Source organism: Peromyscus eremicus, chromosome 14, assembly GCF_949786415.1.
Source record: "Peromyscus eremicus chromosome 14, PerEre_H2_v1, whole genome shotgun sequence".
NCBI lineage: Eukaryota > Metazoa > Chordata > Mammalia > Rodentia > Cricetidae > Peromyscus > Peromyscus eremicus.
The window spans coordinates 11,332,110-11,354,135 of record NC_081430.1 but is presented as its reverse complement, the minus strand read 5'-3'; the positions used below and the strand labels follow the sequence as shown (position 1 = coordinate 11,354,135).

At 41.5% G+C, this 22,026-nt stretch overlaps 1 protein-coding gene across 1 annotated transcript in view; it reads right to left on the bottom strand.

The window, feature by feature from the left end:
- Positions 1–22,026, bottom strand: part of Dock4 (dedicator of cytokinesis 4) — a 413,592-nt gene that overhangs the window by 67,839 nt on the left and 323,727 nt on the right. The window contains exons 27-30 of the mRNA XM_059279518.1: positions 20,815–20,909; positions 7,901–7,976; positions 5,926–6,026; positions 5,495–5,553 (exon numbers count right to left, since the gene is read on the bottom strand). Of these exons, the coding sequence (XP_059135501.1) occupies positions 5,495–5,553; positions 5,926–6,026; positions 7,901–7,976; positions 20,815–20,909 (331 nt within the window). The remainder of the gene's footprint in view (positions 1–5,494; positions 5,554–5,925; positions 6,027–7,900; positions 7,977–20,814; positions 20,910–22,026) is intronic.

Sequence of the window (22,026 nt, the reverse complement as noted above, 5' to 3'; positions counted from 1 at the left end):
CATTCCATCAAACCCAACATGAACACCATCCACAGTCCACATTCCATCAAACCTCACATGAACACCATCCACAGTCCACATTCCATCAAACCCCACATGAACACCATCCACAGTCCACATTCCATCAAACCCCACATGAACACCATCCACAGTCCACATTCCATCAAACCCCACATGAACATCATTTAGCTTCCATCATAATAGAATTTTCACCAATTTGTTTTACTAACATCATGCATAACATTTTTCTCTAGAGAATTTTAAAGCAAGCCTGAGACATATCATTCTACTACTGCACCAGTCAGAAAGCATCTTTAGTAGACATGACACTTTATGAATGTAGAGTCACAATGCCTTTATCCTGGTAATACATTCAAACATTAATTTCTTAAATTAATTAAAAACACAAGCAATTTAAAAACTTCCCTATGGTACTGAAGCATGCAATTTACAGCTTCCATTTCAGTTACAATTCAAACAAAGCCCACAGACTACATTCTATAGCTGTATCTTTCTTCAGACAGTGGAGAAGTCAGAGAACAACCACACTTGGGTCTTGATTATGCAGGAAGGCTTCAGGGTAGTCTTATTGCTAAAAACATACTTTGGGAGAGCATGTGCAAACCTAGTAAGGTCCCCAAGCATTGAAAAATCCAACCCCTACTGAATCAGCAAAGCAAAATTTGGAGCCATGCATAGAGGCAGCAACTTCACTTAAATGATTTCCCGTAAACTGGAGGGTTCGTATATGTCCCCACACCTCGCTGTCAGCCACACGGTCTTATTTTAGGTATCTGGGGTACCTGATACCTGGGCTGCGGAGTTTTATACTTATGTACAGGGAGCAGCCTGCTAGGGAAGTATTGATTATTCTACAGTGGTTCTGAGATGCTGTGTTTGCAAATGTGGAACACAGCACACGTTATGTTTAGTAAGACTGTGAAGTCATCTAAAAATAGAAAGTGAAAACTTTGCAGCAAAATGAAGGCCACATGTGCAGCCAGCTGGCAAGGATAAACCTCCTCACAGACCACCCTACTCTTTCAAGGGCACATGTAAGTGGACAAAATTTGGAGGGTAATATATAACTTACCCCTTCTATTGACAGAATGGTATTTTCTTTCTTTAATTTAGGAAATAAAAATATTGGGGAATAACACATTTAAGAAGAGGTGTTCACTTATCACCAGTTGGTCCTTACTCTTCAAAAATAAGCTATCAAAACCATAATGTGATGTCACCGCACATCCACTAGATATGTAGAAACTGGACCCTTGTGCTCTGTTGATGGTGACATGGGATAGGACAAAATGATGTCAGTTCTTCAAAAAAGTGAAAAATACAATTAGGACAAGATCTGGTAATTCTGCTTCTGAGCATCTACCCATGAGAAGAGAAAGCAGGACCTCAAGAGGCCCCCGGACGCCATGTTCACAAAAGTATAACTCGTAATAGCCGAAGGTGGGAGCGGTCCACTGCGGACAGAGGCGTGGAGAGGACAATGCAGCACACTTGCAACAGTGGAAAACCACAACCCTCAAAGGGAAGGAAGCCGACTCCTCCACATCCCAAGGGCGAAGCTCAAGGTCATTCTCCTAAAAGAAGAAGTCAGTGGCAGCAAGACACAGGCTGAACTATCTCGCATATGTGTGATGGAGCGAGGGTAGAAGACTCAGAAAGCTGACACGAGAGGTTGAGGGGTGATGGAAGTTTTTGTTTACTGGTTATGTTTTTTATTAGCCTACAGAGAGTGAGTTTTCATTATTGTATTTTCCAAACAAAATTTGTTTTTGTTGTGTCTCTCCCGCCCCCCCCACTTCCTTCCTCTCCTCTTCCTTCCCTTGTGCCCTTCTTTCCCCAGGGCCTCCCTTCCTGCGGTAACTCAGTTTTCCAAGACAGGAGCTCTGGAGATGGATGGTGGAGGTTAAGGTTGATTGGCAATGTGAACACACTTAATATTCTTCAACCCTGAGAAATAGTTAAGACTGCAAATTTTATGAGTATTTTACCACAACTGAAAATACCTACAAACACATATTAGATTTTAATTATGTCCTAAGGACACTGTGTCCAATGGGCCACAAATACCAAGGACAGCATCACAAACTCAGAGTTCCAATGGCAGAGCCTGACACTGCTATGTCGGGGACCACTGCTCTATGTTCCTTGTTCACTTGCTGGGTCTGCAGACAACAAAACCTTCTTTTGTTCCCCTGTTCCCAGTTAGACTCCCCCATTCCTGGATCTAAAGCATAAATTGGCAAAGCCACTGAGTTGCTCTAGTTAAGGTGAAAATCACCACTTTATGACCCCTCTTAAGAGCACAAATGCGGGGCTGGAGAGATGGCTCAGAGGTTAAGAGCACTGACTGCTCTTCCAGAGGTCCTGAGTTCAATTCCCAGCAACCACATGGTGGCTCACAACCATCTGTAATGAGATCTGATGCCCTCTTCTGGTGTGCAGGCATACATGCTGTATACATAATAAATAAATAAATCTTTAAAAAAAAAAAAAAAAGAGCACAAATGCTCCAAAACAGACTAAAGGAAGAGAAATCTGAATACATTGTGGGCTTAATATACACTGAAGTATCCAAATATCTACATAGTTAATCAAGAAAAAAGCTTCAACTTTCTCTATTAAATGCCATTAAAAAGCACATTTAATAATGTAAATTGTTACATAATTTTAGAATGATAAAAGTATTTTATAAACACACAACTGAATGTCTACTTGTCTAATAACTATGATGGAAAGTAACAGTGGGAAGCAGGACATGGTGGCACACACCTGCAATCCCAACACTCAGGTAACTGAGGCAGGACAATTGTGATTCCAGGCTAGCCTGGGTTATAGAGTGAATCTTTCTTAAACACAAAGAAACCAGAGCCAAAACCAAAATGTGGTGATTAATCTTGATTGTTAACTTGATTAAACTGAGAGATGCCTAAGACATGATTGGTAAAGCACACCTCTGGGGACATCTTTTTCTAGAGAAGACTATCAGGGGAAGACTGTTGTGGGGGTGGGCAGCAGCATCCCCTAGGTCAAGGATATCCCCTGTGTTAAGTAGCGTCCCCTTCCTTTGCTGTCCTAGCCCAGAAGACTGTCTCTGGCACTGTTTGGAATCATTCACTATTCTCAACATACAAATCCCCATCATTATGTGATAAAGGGGGCTACAGGGGAAGGGTGTGTTAGCACAGGTATTCCTTCTTTTCTGCTTCTTGGCTCCCACGAGGCGAGCAGCTTTTCTCTGCCACACCCTTCCAGTATGACATATTCTCTCTTGCCTTAGTTCTGAAATACTGAAGCTAGCCAGTGCTGGAGGGCAGCCTCTGAAATGAGACCTAAAACATGCCCATTCTCCTGTAAGTTATTTCTGCCAGGCATTTGCTAGACATGAAGTCTAAGCTGTTCTAAAGGTGAAACGTTGCTCACACGTAAAACTAGGGACATAATGGCTGGGTCTGCAGCATTAGGTTTATGTTTAGCAGCCTGATTACAAAGTTACAGGTGTCTTTGAAATCAAATCCCCCTCAGTCTCACAGCAGAATGGAAAAAAACCTGTAAAATTCATGCAATGTTTTGGTAAAAAGTCAAGACTTCCCTGTAGGAAATGATATAGAAAAGAATGGTTGAAGTGAAGCTTTAGACTCTATACTTAAGCTACATACATCATGATGGGGATTTGTGTGTTGAAAATAATAACTGTTTCCTAACAGACCCAGATTATGGTAGAGATAGTCTTCAGGGATAGGACAGCAAAGGAGGGAGAGGGTGCTGCTTAAGGCAGCGTTTTTCCATCTTTGGTCAAGTACTTAAGAAGCATCTGCAAGCTTGCTATCCTCCGTCCCAGGGACTTCAGGGTCTACAGGGGAGACAGATAATTCGAATTTCTCACAAGATTCCAGGGGAGGCAGACACTACTTGGAATTCCACTTTCAATCCCACTGTCCTAATGAATGTCATTATGGGATATATGTACTACAGAGATTTCCCAAAATGTCTCAATTTCTGAAGAAAACAGAAGTAATTTAACATCCACCTAGGAGAGGGAGAACTATTTTTACATGGTTGTAAAGATTAAAACAGAGCAGCTTATGAAATACACCTATTTTATTAAGTAGATTAAGACACTCGAGCCTAAATGGATGGCTATCCAGGCCTGGGTGAAGTCATGTACACAGCAATGCTCAGAGAGAACCATGGTGCCCACCACTCTAGTAACCCAACCATGTATGGCATGATTTCCCATAGGCTCTGCAAAGAAGCTCACCAGCCACAGTGCTTGAGAAAGCATGTCAGTACAGCACTCAGTAGGAAATACAATGCTAAATTAATGCCACGTGTAACCAGGACACCACAAGGCTCAACAGGAGGACTTTAGGAAAAACAAGACAGACTCAGCTAAGCGTGGACACTAAGACAGCGACTCTCTAGCCAAGACATCTCATGCTGTTTTTTCAACTGGGCCTAGAGACAGATCATGAGTTGTTCTAGCTGGCCTTTCATCATTGGATCTTATTTTTCAGATGCTAACTCATTTTATTTTTCTGAGATAACCAGCAAGCATTTATGAATAACAAAGCTCTCCAAATTTCAGTGCATATTTGAGGGACATATGAATCCTGGACAGAAATCATTCTGGAACAAGAAAACAATTCCTGCAATTTCTAAGTTGTGCTGCAATGAGGCCAAAAAGGAAGGAACTCTTAGATCATTACACAGTCAAATGTCAATCACTTGAATAAATTGCAAGGGATTCAAATGCAGTAATAGTTAATGATACAAAAAAACGTGCAAAAGTAATATGCCAAATTAAATGTTATGAATCTCTAGCAAGAGATCCTATGCCAATGAAATTTAGAACAGTTTATTTTCCAAATATTACTTTTTGTGCAGGCAGATATAGACTGTCAATTTGCTGGGATAATATGCTTTCTACACTGAGGGATTAACACAATTGGATCTAATGGTCTCTTAGCAATTGCAGATGCTTTATAGACCTTTAGTGAGATACCTTATGATGCAGGTCAATGCAGGAAAGGTGTTCCAGATGATGATGCTTAAGGCAATCTCTGACAAAGTTTAATCCAAATTTATGATGATTCATAGCTTCCTTTCAGAGTTCTAAAAGTTTTGTGTTGCTATAGTTCCAAATTCTGAAAGGTTAGTTCATTGCTAGAGAATGTTCAACATTGTGATACCAGACCTCAGAACTTATCACTAACAAGGAAAGACACAAAGGTATTGTGATGTTTTTCAACTAGACACCAATGTGAAGAATGAACCTCGTTCAGTGCCATGGTGTCAGTTTCTGGAGATAGCATTTTGTGTGCAAGAGAGAATTCCATCCACAAGTACTAAAATCTCGTGATTGATTTACACATTTGCTCTCAAATGCTGTCATTGGTCAGCCACTCGTCTACATATGTGTAAAGGTCAGGAGATGAGCTGGACCACGCAGGGGGCGTCACTGTTCATCACTCACCTAGGTTTTGCCACATGCTAAAAATTTCACAACCCATGGTAACCCGCATATCACCATACCTGAAATGGAAAAAAAAAGAATCAAAACTGATGTATTTCCAGAACAAAGTTCTTGTGTTTCTTTAGCATATAATGTATCCTTCTGAATTAAAGGCAAGACATTTGAATTATAAACATCTACTGACTATGTCTTGGTGACCCTAAGTAAAATACTCACATTACACTCATAACTTTAGGTTTTACTAATAATTTTGAATCCTGAAAACCCCTCAAGAAAAGGTGTTAATACGTCCAAAAATACTGAAATTGCCCTGGAAGCCCTGCTCTCAAGATCGCTTGACCACTTGTCATTTCCAGCTATGGGCATTCTGATCCAGGAGTGATTGGAACGAAGCATCTTCCGAAGGCCACACTTCCCCCATTGGTACTTACTTTTCTAGCACCTTCTTCTTCTTGGAAGGTGTGAACATCTCCAGTTGCAGACACAACTGGTTTATAAAAATGACAGCAAGGTAAAAGTAGGAATCCCAGATCTAAAACAAGAACAAGACGTTTAAATACTAGTGTGCCGGGAACCATCACACGTGATGTAATAGCTGACATTTGCTTCAGAAGCAGGAAAGGGATGGGACTGAAGGTGGAGCAGACTCTGTTCCAGTCACTGCTAGCTATGAATGCATGGTGTTTGTGTGGAGTCATTATGCCACAGTTGCTGCTGTTACATAACTCACAATTGACATTTTCTACGATGAAGTCATAAAATTAAAGAAATACTCTCTTTAGATACTGCTTAAAATCGGAACCCTGGAGCATGAGGTCTCTGACGTAGCTAAAGGATAGATGCTTTGTTTTGCAGACAATACTCTGAGCATCTCCATGAAGCCTTAGGTACTTCATTCCTGTGTGGATCAATTTTCAGAGCTTCTTTTGATGTAGAACTTAAAAAGAAATGCATCTGTATCTGTATCTCTGGAAATGCTAATTGCTTTAAATTCACATTGTATTTTAAAATTCCCTATCCAGACAAATTTTGACTCACAAATTTTCTTATGCCAAATAAAGAATCAGAAAGACATTAGAATAAAATTTCCAGAAATAAACAGCAAAAACCATGTAGGACATATGGAATGAAACACTGTCTCCAGTGATGTCATGTCAAAGGAAAGCTAACTAACTATAAGAAATAGGACAAAGGATATCTGTCATATGTATAGAGCTTTTACAAATAACACAGGGGAGTGACAGAAACCCTAAAACAAAAATAGTCCACTAGAAACAGTTTTAAAGGGGTGTTGGATTACCCTGGCACTGAAGGTAGAGGCCACCTGACATGGGTGCTGGGAATCAAACTTGGTTCAGAGCAGCAAGCACTCTTAACTATTGTAATCTCTCCAGCCCCCTCCACTAATAACATGTATTTGAAGAACTATAGGCACATAGCAATTTTAATTTCGCAAGAATGTACATTTAAAGGGTAATTTACAAGGAGAAAGTAGTGAAGGAAAATAAATACCAGAAATAAGATGGCTGAAGATGTAGTTTTTTGTTTTATTTTTATCAAATAGCAAATGACAATGGGTAGACGAAGGCGTTTGCTAAGCCACGCTGACATGTTACCCTGTGTCACGGATATAACGTGTTGACTTTTCATACTCAAGCTCCTACTGTTCTTAGATGTTTTGATTTTTTTGTTTGTTTGATCAAGCCAAGGTTTACTTCATGCATGCCAGGCAAGAGTTCTTAAAATTTTTTTTGCATTTGTGTTTCCTGTATTTTCTAGTTGTCAAATAATAAGTTCTTATTAAATGTTTAATGTTAAACATGTTATTAAAAAGAAAACAGGAAACAAAGGTAACAAAATAGAACCATTATTGAGAAAGGAAGCCAGGGCAGGCACTTTAGTTTACACACTGTCATTGTGGGTGGGAAGGTAGTCTAGAATAGGGACATGCAGGAGCATCACCAGTCACATTACTGAGGGACCAAGAACTCTGCCTGAAAGAATCATACTAAGGTTTCATAGTTATCATGAATTCACTCCAAAGATTCAAAGCTAGGGAAATATTAATTTTGTAACTTTTTTATAAACTCTAAAAAATAAAAATCTAAACCTCTAAAATAAGACTTAAAAATGACTTAAAAACATGTATTAAATCATATTTGTTCTACACCAGAACTACACAAAATAATTAAAATTTTACAATAATTAAAATTTATGATAACAGGTATGGCTGATTCCTATAAGGCCGATAAACATTACAATAACTCTAACTTCTTTGCAAATATAATAAAAAGTCTAATATTATACACAGTTAGAACTAATATTCTCCTGAACACAAATGAAATACTCTAAAACACAGTATAGATCTTATAGACTCAGCCAGACAGTCATGGACTGGATACTGACCTTATAATCAAAGTTTTCATTTAAGAAGTTCTTTCGGAGTGCATCTGAGAGGTACAGAACTGTTGTAATGATAACACTAGTGATTAAAAAAAAAGAACACATTTGAGCTGAAATTTCACTTTACTGAAAATCAGTTAGTAGACAAGAATAAAAAGCATATAAAAGAAATGTCCTCCAGTAAGCATGTGGATTCAAAAAGAAATAAACTAAAACACAGAAAAAAAATCTATTAGTTTCTTCTTAAAATGACACACAGGTAGATTTATAAGCTCAAATAATCCAGACATAAATATATATACTGTTGTTTTATGACACTTTAAAATTAATTTCCAAACAGAGCAAAATGACTTAATGCAAACATAACACTGTGTATTTGATTATCGTGAATGACAGAGAGCCTAAAGATGTAATGGACAGAAGAGGAGACAGAATGTACTGTCTGTCCGTTAATGAGCCGCCTTCGCTCTGTCCTTCCCCATGTAAGGTGTTGGAGGGCACAGAAGGACTATGGAAGCAGAGTCACACAGGAGGTCAGACTAATGCTAAGGAGACAATTCCTGTCTAAGTGTCTATAACCCTACCTATAGAACAGAGGGTCACAGCAACTCCAAGGAAGAGGCATCTCCCTAGGGCAGAACATGGGGACAGCCCTATGTTCTTAGCTAAGCATGCTGCACCTAAATACAGCTATATTTATCTTGCTCAGGAGATGAATAAAGAGTTATTTGGTGAATATTCTTGCCTAGTTTTAAACAGAGTTCTGTAATTCACTCCAAATCTACTCATTTTGATAACTAGGAGAGTATATATTCAAATTTGAAGGTTTTTACAATTGGTTAACGTTGAGACAAACCACCACTTCAGCTATTATAAACACCAGTGTACAAGTGGTTGATTTCTAAAATTGTTTCGTCTTTTCTTAGATGAATATGTAATGCTGCATTATGCTGTGGTGAGGCCCCAGCTCTCATCATGAGACTCAGAATTGAAGAGATAAAGGGCAAAGTAAGATAAAATATACCACCAAACTCACTCCATGGTTATGCTACTGGAAAAATGTAGATCAGAAGAATACTTTTTATTATTAACTAGAACAATATTTATGGTCTCTGAAGGATATGATACTTCATTACTGCTCTCACCTGGAAAACTCACTCTGCATCTTTCTTGCCATACATGGAGACATTAACAAGGCCAGGGGTTAGATGGTTGAATGTGGACATTGTAAAGAAAAGCAAACCACCATGTGTACCACGAGTACCCAAGGGGCCTTGTTTACACACATGTACACACATTTTTGCACAAGTCATGGGACTTTTCAAAGAGTTTTGCTACCAAAGTTAAGGATAAGATAAACCCGTAAGACAGAATTTCTGTGGTTTCCTCAGATCCCTATGGCAGACATCATAAGCCAATTCCACACTAGAGAGACCTCAGATGATGGCAGGAGAGAGGTTGTGAGCATAGATCCTCCCTAAACAATGATGATAAATGAAGAAATCACTGAGGTTCCCCGAAAGATTTTACCCCATGAATGTAAATCTTTACTATCAGAAGAGGAGTTGCTACCGAGTTAAGAAGTGGCTCTTTACCCATCCCATAGATCACTGGGATTCTAGGTTTATTGAGGGGAGTTTTGGAGGCCTAGAGGGGCAGCTTGGTTGCAGAACGTGCGCTTAGCATTCACAAGAGCTTAGGTTCAATCAGTCAGTCAGTCAAACAGGCAAACAAATGAACTCCAAAAATCCAACCAGCCAAAATGAGTAAAATGTGTACTCTCTGCATGCACACATCCATTCATCTGTTTATGTGCAGGGGTCAGAGACAGATGTCAGTTGTTTTATCTATCATTTTCATCCTTGAGAGAAGGTCCTTCCCTGAACTTGGAGATTGCTGATTTTTAGCTAGGCTTATGGTTAGCAAGTTCCAGCCATTGTTTTGTCTCTGTCTTCTCCACATCCCGCAGTGGGGTCAAAGGGCTGCATGGCCACCCACATCTCAGGTCCCCATGCTAGTGTAGCAAGTACTGTTATTCACTGAGTCATCTCTCTGCCTGAAATTTTTTATTAATAGATAAGCACAAACCTTGTGTTTGATGTTCAATGGAAAAATCCATAGTCCTGTTATACCTGCGCTTTTACATAGAAATCCACCTTCTGGCCCATGAGTCTAGCTTGGATTATTACTTGTAAGTAAGAACCTCTACTATTAATTTAGCCTATTTGATATTTTGACAACTGAGCCTAAGGTCCTGGAAGATGCTCACTAACTAAAATTTCCAGTTGGAAAAGCAGTTCCATAGAATAGAAGAATTACCAAATTGTTTACATGCTAGATGTGGCAGTTTGAATGTAATTGGCCCCCATAATCTCATAGGGAGTGGCACTATTAGGAGGTGTGGCTTTGTTGGAGTGGGTATGGGCTTGTTGGTGGAAGTATGTCACTGTGGGGGTGGGCTTTCAGGTTTCCTATGCTCTGGATACTGCCCAGTGTCTGAGTTGACTTCCTGTTGCTCACAAGATGTAGCACTCTCAGCTCCAGCACGTCTGCCTGCATGCTGCCATGTTCCCTGCCATGATGATAATGGACTGAACATCAGAAACTGTAAGCCACCCCAATTAAATGTTTCTTTTTATAAGAGTTGCTGTGGTCAGTGTCTCTTCGCAGCAATAAAAACCTTAACTAAGACAGAAGTTGGTACCAGGGACTAAGGGAATTATTGTGATAATTCTGACCTTGTGTTTATTTGGAGGAATTTGGACTTTGGTACTTTGGGTTATGAAAGCAGTGGAATGCTTTAAGCACTGCTTAAAGGGACATACTAGAAGGAGCATGGAAGACAGAGGTGCTGAGTTATTTTGACTGTCAAGGGACTCAAAAGTTTTCGGAGAATTTTAGTATGTTGCCTAGAGATGGTTCCTGTGATATTTTGGTGAAGAAAGCGGCTGCCTTTCGCCCTTGTCTGAAGAGTCTGCCTGAGGCTAAAGCAAAGAGTTTTGGATTAATACGGTTGGCAGAAGAAATCTTAAAACAGCCTAGTATAGACTGTTTTGGGTGGATATTAGTGGTAATTCTAATGAAGATTTATAATGAAAAGGAGTGAGCTGAGCAGGGTAAATTACAAAAAGTAAATTTTGAGAGAACAAGCACCAGGAGGTGGAATGGAGCTAAATCCTGTGTTCAAAGAGATAAACAGATTAAGAAATGGAATAAAGGGAGTTGTGACTTCAGGGCGAGGTCGATCCCACCCAGCTAAATTTCCAACATGTGCAAAGGAACTAAAGGAAAGCTTAGATCCAGGTGTGGTGGTGTATGCCTTTAATCCCAGCACTTCCGAGGCAGAGGCAGGCAGATATCACCCAGCTAAATTTCCAACTTGTTGTGAAAGGAATTTAAGAAAAGCTTTGAGCCGGGTGTGGTGGTGCCTACCTTTAATACAAGCACTTAAAGACAGAGGCTGGTGGATCTCTGAGTTTGAGGCCAGGATGGTCTAAAGATCAAGTTCAAGGACAGCCAAGCTCAGACAGTGAAGAAAAACAGAAAGTTGGTGAAGATATAATTAAACAAAGGGGCCATGTTCTAGCCCCAGTAAGCAGCAGAATTTGGCAGCTTCGGCCACGTGGTTCTGGCTTTAGAGTTAAGAATAGAAGAAACAGGTTATAGAAGTTCCCTTTCTGTGCTTAAGGACAGCTGCTGAGGTCAGGCTGTTAATATTCTGATCTACCTCTTGAAATCCCACCTCTTGGCCCCGCCCTGCGTCCTGTCCTGATGTAAAAGCCTCATTCTAAGGAAAAACTCCTCCCCTTCCTCTCTCTCTCTCTTCTGCTTTTCCTTCCACGAGGTGTACACCCTTGACTTCTCTCTCTCTCTTTTCTTCTTCTTCTTCTTCTTCTTCTTCTTCTTCTTCTTCTTCTTCTTCTTCTTCTCTCTCTTCTTCTTCTTCTCCTCTCTCTTTGTCTGTCTCTTTCCTATCTTTCTCTTCATCTCTCTATTATAATAAACTCTCCATATGAATGCAGCGTCTGGGTTGTGAACTACTCCCTCACCACCACCCCCAATAATTCATAACACAGGCATGTGTCAGGGTGTCCCTGAATGAAGGGCCATTGCATGAAGTTGTGAAGTTGAAGCCTGGATTGTCTTGGAGAACCCAAGATGTTAGAGATGCTAGAGTTGTGGGTTACCTGCAGAGGAGAGCTGCTAACTGGAAGTGGAACCAGCCCAAGAGAAAGAAGTGTGTTGCAATCAACAAAGCTGAACAGAGTTGCAGATCTGAAGAGTATTTTGATGCAGTTTGGAGTTTGCCCAACTGTTTTTTGGTCTTGCTTTGGCCAAGTATTTCCTTGTTATGCTTCCCTATGTTTTTAAATGGTAATATATGTCCTGTGCTGTTATATGTGGGAAATATGTGATCTGTGTTTTGATTTTATAGGGGATTACAGTTAAGGGATTGCATAAATCTCAGAAGAGACTTTGAACTATGGACTTTAAAACGTTGAGACTGTGAAAGACTATGGGGACTTTTGAAGTTGGATAAATGAATTTTGCATTATGATACTGTTACAAGCTTATGGGGGCCAGGTAGTGGAATGTGGTAGATTGAATGCAATTGTTCCCCATAATTACAGGGAGTGACATTATTGGGAGGTATGGCTTTGTTGGAGTGGGTATGGCCTTGTTGGAGGAAGGGTGTTACTGTGGCGGTGGGCTTTGAGGTTTCCTATGTTTAGGATACCACCTAGTGTGTTAGTCGACTTCCTGTTGCCTGTAAGATGTAGGACTCTCAGCTCCAGCACCACAGCTGCCTGCCCGCCACCATGTTCCCTACCATGATAATGGACTGAACCCCTGAAACTGTAAGCAATCCACCTCAGTTAAATGTTTTTTCCTTTATAAGAGTTGCTGTGGTCATGGTGTCTCTTCACAGCAATAAGAACCTTAACTAAGACACTAGGTCATAAAGACAGATAACATATATGTGGCTTGAGCTGTATGCACTGATAATTAACATGGAACCTCTGTGGTCTTAGTATTACAACCATTGGCATGTTAGAAATCACAGACAGCTGGGGCTTCCCTCTCGAGATTATAATGTGTATAGGACACCTGGCTTTGCAGAGCTCCCAGGGTAATTTTTGTGCACCTGGAGTAGAGAGCCACCATTCTAGACCAGCACCATGCTTCTCATACTTCAGTGAGTACCTGGTAACCTAATTAACATTCAGAGAATGAGTCAGGCAGGCTGGAGTAGTTCTTGGAAGTCTTTATCTCTAACAACCTCCAAGTGATGGCAATGTTCTTGTCTGTAAAGCATCCTGTGAAGAACAAGGTTCTAGGGCAGTGGTTCTCAACCTTCCTAATGCTGCAACCCGTTAATACAGTTTCTCATGTTTTGGTGACCTCCCTACTATAAAATCATTTTATTACTATTTCATATTGCTACTGTTATGAACTGTAAATATCTGATATGCAGGATATCTGAAATGCAACTCCGGAAGGGGCTGTAACTTGCAGGTTGAGAACCACTGCTCTAGAGAATCCTGAATCGGAAAAACATCCCAACAAATTCTGCCTCTGCAGGCTCCTGGGATTTCAGCAGTCTTAGGGTCTGCTGTGCAGCATGTAGTCTTGTTGCTAGACTGATGACCTGGACCCCTTATCTGATCTGCCTGCTCTCCTGGTACAGAGGCACAGGGTGCAGGCTGTTCAGTGAGTCTGAAAAACACTAAAAGGCTGAGAAAATGTTACACTACCAAATTAAAACTATAAAATAAGAACCAAGATATGACCAATTACATGCTCACGGGATCTAACTTCATTAATTGTCCAATTTAATATTTACACAATTTGTACTAATTTAAAAATGAGAGGTGACTTTCTTAAGAAGTTAGAGTTTTTATTGCTGGAGGAGACACCACGACCATGGCAACTCTTATAAAGTTGAACATTTAATTGGGTGGGTTACATTTTCAGAGGTTTAGTCCATTAATATGGTGGCATGCAGGCAGACATGGTGCTGGAGATGGAGCTGAGATTCCTACATCTTGATTTGTAGCCAACAGGAAGTGGTCTGTCTCACAGGGTGTAGCTTGAGCAAAGGAGACCTCAAAGCCCACCCCCACAGAGACACAATTCTTCCAACAAGGCCACATTTACTCTAATAAAGCCACTACTCCTCATAGTGCTACTCCCTATGAGCTTATGGGTACCAATACATTCAAACTACCACAGTGGTAGTTTGCAAGAATTCCCAAACAAGTTCAAATGCTGATTAATAGAATTTTTTTTTCCTCAGTGAAGGTATCTAATATGGCATACGGATCTGTTTAGTGTGTTTAATACGGTGGAGAGTAGGAACCCAAAGCAGGACTTCTCAAGGCTGGGAAGCTCTTAGAAAGGCTCTACTTCATATGCTTGCCATTTACACTTCCCAGCTCATCTCAGGAGCTTGAACTCACCACTGAGCCATAGCTTCCCAGCACAAGGTCCCCAAGCCAGCTAAAGAGATTCACACTTCATTGTTCCATTATGCCGAATACTTGGAGTCCAAGGAATTTCTTCACTTGTTCCCAGTTATTTAAAACCACATGGCTCCTCTGGCTTCATTCTGTTCTTCAATTTTGGAATGTGGAACTATTTCTGATCTCAAATGCTCCAGCCTCAATAGCTGAGAAAAGTTTGCAATTTGCTACCGAAATGGCCAGATTACTGACTCTGCCACAGACAATGTGGGCCCAAGAATTGCTCTGACAATGACAATCTCCACGGCCATAGAATGATGAGATCTAGTCAAGAAAGAGGAACTGGGGCACAGGGGATACAATTTATTGCCTTTGGTGTTCCAGCTATCCCCTCATTCTGTAATAAAGAATTATCTTCAATTAACTCTCTTCCCTCCTTTCTTGCTTTCTCATTCCATAGAAAACTTAGGTCCTAGAATTTGATCTTCCAAAAGTGACTAAAAGTAGGATCTGCTCAAGCATAAGCCCATGTCCAGTAATCACACAAAGACTAAGAGAAATACCTTGTAGACTACAGTGTAGAGAAACTTGACTACCAACAACGTTGATTTCTTTCTTTTTCTCACTGCCTGCCCCCCTTTTAGAGGCAGGGTCCCACTAGGTAGTCCTGACTGACCTGGAACTATGATTTACCTTGAACTCATAGAGATCTGAATACCTCTGCCTCCCAAGTGCTGGGATTAAAGGTGTGCACCACCATGTCCAGCTAATGTTGATGCTTATACATTGAAAAACTAATAAAACAAACCTGGAATATAACTTCCCTCTAACTTGGGGACAGCATAAATCAGCAGGAAGATGCTTAGGGCAGATGAAAATCATGAACAGTTATCAGGGAAATTAAAAAGAATTGATCTAAGCAGGGAGTTCTGAAACTCCAGCATACATGAGACTGACCTAAAGGACAAACAGATACCAGCCCTCCTCAGTACCTGTGGCCTGGTGAGTATGTACAGGGTTAGAAGTTAAGAGTCAGCGACAGTAGGGACTTTGGTTCCATCTGCACTGGACCTAGCCTAACATGAAGGACTTATCACTGTGTTTGAACCATGCTGTGTAATAATTATAGAGCAGACTGACATGAGTCAGCAGAGTGGACACGGGTGGAGGGGTTACAACCGCATCAGGACCAGGAAAAGGAGTGACCTTCCTTCACAATGCAGCACGCAGAGTGGGAGAAGAAAAGGGAAGCAGGAAGCTCCCTTGATTTCTCCCCTCAAGAAACTACAGCATCAGTCTTAGGGTGATCTCTATTTTAACCTCATTGGCCCAAACCTTGACAGACCATTTCCTTCAAGTACCTGGTTTCCCTACCAACTGCTCACAACTCACCAAGACACGCCCACCAGTGTGCAAGCAGCTCTTGCATAAATATTTGCAGTAACATTTAGTCTAGCACACACCATAGTAACGTATAGCTTTGGTGAAAATCAGTGTCTTAGTCCTCTCACCAACGATACTTTAAGGATAACCGCACTTAATAAAAACAGAGCAATACTAGTTGTGCTAGTGGATGCTCGGCGGACTCCCCAAACTTTCCAGGGCACTCTCCAACTCTGCCTTCCTTCCTATGACTGTGGACAAGATGCCAGTGCTCCACTTGGATTCGATCAGCACAATTCTAAAAGTGTGATCAGCTTCCTTCATCTTAGGGACGTCTTCATACGAAATAGTGTGCGTTGACTTCAGCAGTACACTTTCAGGGTGGGCTGATTTCTCATTGTTACAGACAGGTATAGAGGGGTCGGGAATGGTATACCCAGCAATAATGCATCCAGTATTACATCCATTTTCAGATGCATGAACACTGTTCCTTTAATTAGCTGTTTTCCTTAATATCATTTTAACATTTATGTATTTACTACGGGCATTCCTATTAGTCAATCCACATGCTAGATTATTCCGAATTTTAAAACAAATCCTCACCCTCCCAACTCCTTCCAGAGACATTAGTATTTTTTGGTTCCCATTTACAGCAAAACTCTTCAAAAGATCTGCCTGTAATTACTGTTTTCCATTCCTTCACCAGGCTCTGCTCTTGAATTCTCCCTCATCAGACTTTTATCTCCACCACTCCAGAGAGACAGCCCTTGTCAAGGTCACTGGTACTGGCAGCAGTGCAGCTCCCAGAGTTAATTGCTGGTCCACAGTTCGACCTTCTCTTCCTTGAAGTATTTCCTTCCCAGGGTGTCAGGCCCCTGGCTGTCATCTTGCCTCAGTGGCTTCCCGGCATTGGCTCACTGCCTGACCTCTGAACGATGGCATGCCCAGCCACAGTCCCAAGGTTTTCAGTGCACACATTTTCTTCTCATTCCATCCCCCTGCCTCAGCTCCTAACCAAGGCTTTACTACCACAGAGGGACCACTCTAGCCCCAACTTCTTCCCTTTGGTCCAGCTACTTCCTTGTTTCATTTCCACTTGGATATCTAACAGCATCTTGCTTGTTTTCTGAGACAGGGTTTCACTCTGTTCCTCCAGTTTCCCTGGAATTCACTATGTAGGTCAGGCCTTTCTTGCACTTGAAGCTACTCTCCTGTCTCAGCATCCTAAATACTAGAGTGACAAACATCAACCTGGACACTAACAGTACCTTAAACTTACATCTTCTCACTCAACGAATGCCTCCTCTCTGTTTTTTCCACTTAATTGATTGGTATCACAACTGGTCCTTTTGCTCAGGCCCCAAGCCTCAGGACCATCATTAATCATCTCTCCTCGCTTCGACTCACATCCAGTCACCTGCAAGCCTCATCACCTTTATCTTCAATCAATCTGTATATTACCTTCATTGCTACCCACCGGTCCAAGCCATCCAAAGGAGCATCCTTCTTCCTTTCTCGGCTTTCTCTTTTGTCTCTCTGTCCACACCCAGCAAGAATGCATCCAGTATAAAGTCCACTCTCAGACCCAGGAACACTGTTCCTTTAATTCACTGTTTTCCTTAATATCATCAACATTTATGGGTTTACTGAGGGCCTTCCTATCAGTCCACCCACATACTAGACTATTCCACATTTTAAATCACTTGGGCCTGTGGTCCCCTTCTAACTAACTTGCTTCCCCTTGACAGTGCCATGTTCCCTCTGATCACAAGGCCTTCTGTATATGTTATCTCTACGGGAAGCAATAATTTTTGTTTATTGTTTGCCCGTGATCACTCATATTAGCTTTAGCTCAAGTTTCAATCTTTCATGAAAGTCTCTTAGTTCAGTCCACAACAAAGGTCCCTTCAAAACTATCCCTACACACCTGGGCTCTTTATATTTTTAGTACTAGAAAAAAAATCTACTGTATAAATGGGTTAGTGAATGGAGTATTCTAAGGATCTCTGTTTAAATGAATTAGTTATTTGTACCCCCTTGCTGACAGCAGGAGAATGAGCCAGACACACACACACACACACACACACACACACACACACACACACACACACACAGAGAGAGAGAGAGAGAGAGAGAGAGAGAGAGAGAGAGAGAGAGAGAGATTTGTATCTGTACCACTCATTTGAAATTTAAGTTGATTATTATATGTTGTATCTTAAGTCAACATATACACAAGACACATCAAACATGGACCTGAGATTTCAAGGGAAGAGGCCAACTTCCCTCAACAGACAAGTGTGGTCTAAGATTATCTCCTAGAAACAATGCACAAAACTGTGGCTCTATTTTTGTACTTTACTTCACAATGTGTATGGGAAGGAGGTGGAGAGAAACTTCTCTTGGTGTGTCCTGTATTTTTGGTTTTTAGTTTTCATCATCCTTATGTTCCTTCTTCCTTGGCTGGAGGAGCGGTTATCCTCACTAGAAACATCTACCAGGGACTTACAATGGGCACAGGATAGCTGTGCAAGATGGAGTGCAAATTTCCTGTCCTAGAGGAACTGAGACCTGGTATATCGGCTGTATTTCAAGATGACCAGAAAGGCGCAGATGGGTAAAACCCGTACAAGGAAGCTGGCATCTGGACACGGCTTGCGGAGGATGCCATATAAAGCAGAAAAGTGGTAGGACCAAGACAACACAGCTAAGGTGAAAGTTAGAGGCGCCTGACTCCCTTGGAAACAGGAATGATGAACACATGAAAGACTGTTGCTTTTGAGGGATAGGCTCCTTTGGTTGTGTTCAAGGGTAGGGCAACGGTGACTTTTCAGCTGGGACTAACGAGAGTGGGAGTATGAGTTAAAGTGACCCTTTGAGAGGCCTGGATCAAATGTTTGTCTAAGAAAGTTAGCAGCATGGAAGACATGGTGAACTTGAAGACACAGGCATTCTTATGTATTCTAATGTAATGGTTAGCAAAGTGCAACGTGTTCTTTCAGTGTACACACTTTAAAATATTTTAAATAACTTTAATATCTTTCAGAAAGCCTCCTTCCTTGCTTCCTTCCTTCCACCCCTCCCTCCCAGCAGAGTTTTACTTTGCAGCCCAGGGTGACCTCAAACTCACAATCTCCTCTTGCCTTTAGCTCCTGAGTGCTAGGATTAGAGGTCCACACCACCACGCCCAGCTCAGAACTATATGTTCCTATCAATGTTATTTAGGTTAAAATTAAATAAAAATAATCTAGGGCCAATTTATGGACTGAATTATATTTATAAAGCAAGGCACATCACATATGGTCTCCTAATTTGAATAGGAAGTGGCTCCTGTGATTAAGAGGAACACAAGGAGGGGTGGGGGGCGTGGAGACAGAAGCGAGCACACGGAAGCCATCTGTCCATTAGTGAGGCTGGGTCTGTAGCCATCAGCCATTGCTATGGAAAAGCAGGTCCAGACTGCTACCAGCACTAGCCTGGGTGACGATATGACATCACTGTGTTTAGCAAGGGCTTGGGTTTACTATGGGAGAAATCTTCACTTTAAATATATTACACATGTCTCATCTCTAACCAAAATTGTTCTCACTTGGTTAACACTGTCCATGAAAATCTTGAATGTTGTGTTTACACAAAAGTAAAATACGTACTTCTTAGTCTGATACCCACTGATGTGGCCATGAAGGCCTCTGAATGGAGTCGGGGTCTGGAGGTGGGATGGACAGACAGTATTAATATCAAAAAGCCATACTGTTGTCACAGTTTCCAGCAAGCTCAAGCACAAAGCCTGTGCACCTAAGAAGAAAATGTTAGATTTATCTTCAGCTTGACGGTCGGCCATTGAAGCTTCTCATGGAAGCCAAATGTTACTCTGCACACAGAGCAAGCAGAATGACCCGAAGCTGGTGTTTTGTGATGCTGCTTCTGCTGTAGGCATCCTGGACTGCTTCCTGTCTGGCTCCCCACATCACTTCATTCACCTTTCCAGGTATCTTGAACCTTTGGTAATTTAGGGCAAATACAGCAGCAACAGCTCCAACTTAAACCTGAAGCATACAGACATCCAGAGAAGCAGACACTCGATTCCTTCACAGATATCAAAATACATATGCTGAATTCGAAAGAGTGATTTCACTAGTCTCAATTAGTCTCCAAAGTGGAGAAGCTGCTCAGTGCTTATGTAAAATATAATATGCCACATGACACTATTGGTGACTTTGCAAGTTTTTAACACATCATTTTAACACCTCCGAGTCTATAAATGCACCCTGAAGCAGAAGCCATGCTAAGCATATCTAATCAAAATTGAATCCTGTATTCCTGGAACTCTCACGATGACTGTACCTGCATGTCTGGGGGACAGATGGTGACCTTGGCCCGGGGTAGATGTGCAGAGAATCTCACCTTCACCCTAAGCACATGGGTGTTGGCATTTGGAGAATGGCAGATGGCAAGAGAATGTTAACAAAATGAAAGTGAAGATCGAGACCCTGCTCTGGAGTTCACCTTCGTTCCTTCTGAGACTGGGGCTGCAGGAAGCTGAGAGAGCAGATAGGTCCAGGGCCTTGAAAGTGATAGGAACAGATGCTGCCATTCTGGGTCCAAATCTATCTTGGCTCTCGTCCCTCTCTAATGCTAGGATTACAGGTGTGAACCACCACACTGTTATATTGTTTGATTCCCCCTCCCCGCCCCCTCTCTCTTTTCTTTTTCAAGACAGGGTTTTTCTGTGTAACAAGCCCTGGCTGTCCTGGAACTCGCTCTACAGACCAGACTAACTTGAACTCACAGAGATCCAACTGCCTCTGCCTCCCAGATACTGAGATTAAAGATGTATGCTAACATGCCCAGCTATAATGTTTAATTCTTAAAAGACATTAATATAGTCATATTAAATAACAATTCAAGACAATTAGTAACATTGTTTAAAAAAGACTGAAAAGTTGATTTGGAGGTAAAGAAAATGAAACTTAGAACTTAGAGGTTTCAAGCTGTGTTGATACTGCAAAGAACATTCTAGATCATCCTTTTCCCTTGCAGGCTGAGATGCAGTTATTAACTGAAAAGTCTTACTTGTTAGCTACCAGACGCATGACGGTCCAGTCCTTGGGGAACATCTCTGGGCGTATCAATATTCGGAACACAGTAAATATCTGCAGTAGGAAATCCTGGGATGAGAAGGAAGAGATGGTTTTGTTGATTTATCGTAATTGTCAGCATCCACCCAGAGAGAGCAGCGTAGCTGCCATTCTCGAAGCATCCTCAGAGAAAGGAGTCCATGGCAGATACCAGCAGCAGACGGGACCTTGCCTTCTTTCCATCCTGCCCCACTGCCCAGCCTAACTGCTCCCTCATCCTTCTCATTCTCAGGAACAAGGGAAATCATTTTTTCACCCACCTTCACAAGTTCTACAAATGTAGGTCCTGGAGACAAAATGGAAAACTTGTTCCAGAAGATAAACAGACAAACCTTTCCCTTTCCCCCAGCACAGCGTCCTAAATATTAGAACTTCTCAACCCAGGAGCATAATAAATTGTCTTAGCTCAGCTAAATGGTTGTTGATATTTGGAAGGTTATTTTCCCAGAAGGATTTTATGAAAAAAGCTGTGTTTTTAGAGGGTATTGTTGAGGTGCAGAACTAAGAGGAGGGTGTGGGTTTAGGAAATCTGAGAAGCCTTCCTTCATGTATCACACAGAATTCCAATGATGCTGTGCTGAGGTGGACCAGTGAGAAGTGTACCAACTCCAAGAGCATCAAGACACTCCCTGCAGAGACACCAGGCGGGAGGGCGGCAGCTGAGAAAGGTCCTCTTCTGTTTTCCTCTCTCTTTTATTTATTTTAGCTTAAAGTGTTTTGTTTAGGGCTAGAGAAACTAGCCCTAACTTGGCAATTAAATACTGCTTTCAAGGAGGACTTGAGCTCAGTCCCAGCACACATATTGTGTGGCTCACAATTGTCTGTAACTCCAACTCCCGGGGATCTGATATTCTCTTTTGGCCTCTGGGGATAACTGCACGCGCACGCGCGCGCGTGTGCGCGCGCACACACACACAGACACACACACACAGACACAGACACACACACACACACACACACACACACACACACACGCACGCACACTTAAAAATAAAGTCTTTAAAGATTTTTGTTTGAAAAGGACAGAACTGCATGTTTTTACTAAGCACATGCTATTTGCAATACATATACATTTTGGAATAGCTAGGTCCAGTTAATTAGCAAACGCTTTGCCTTATATAGTTACATTTTTGGTGAGAACACTTGC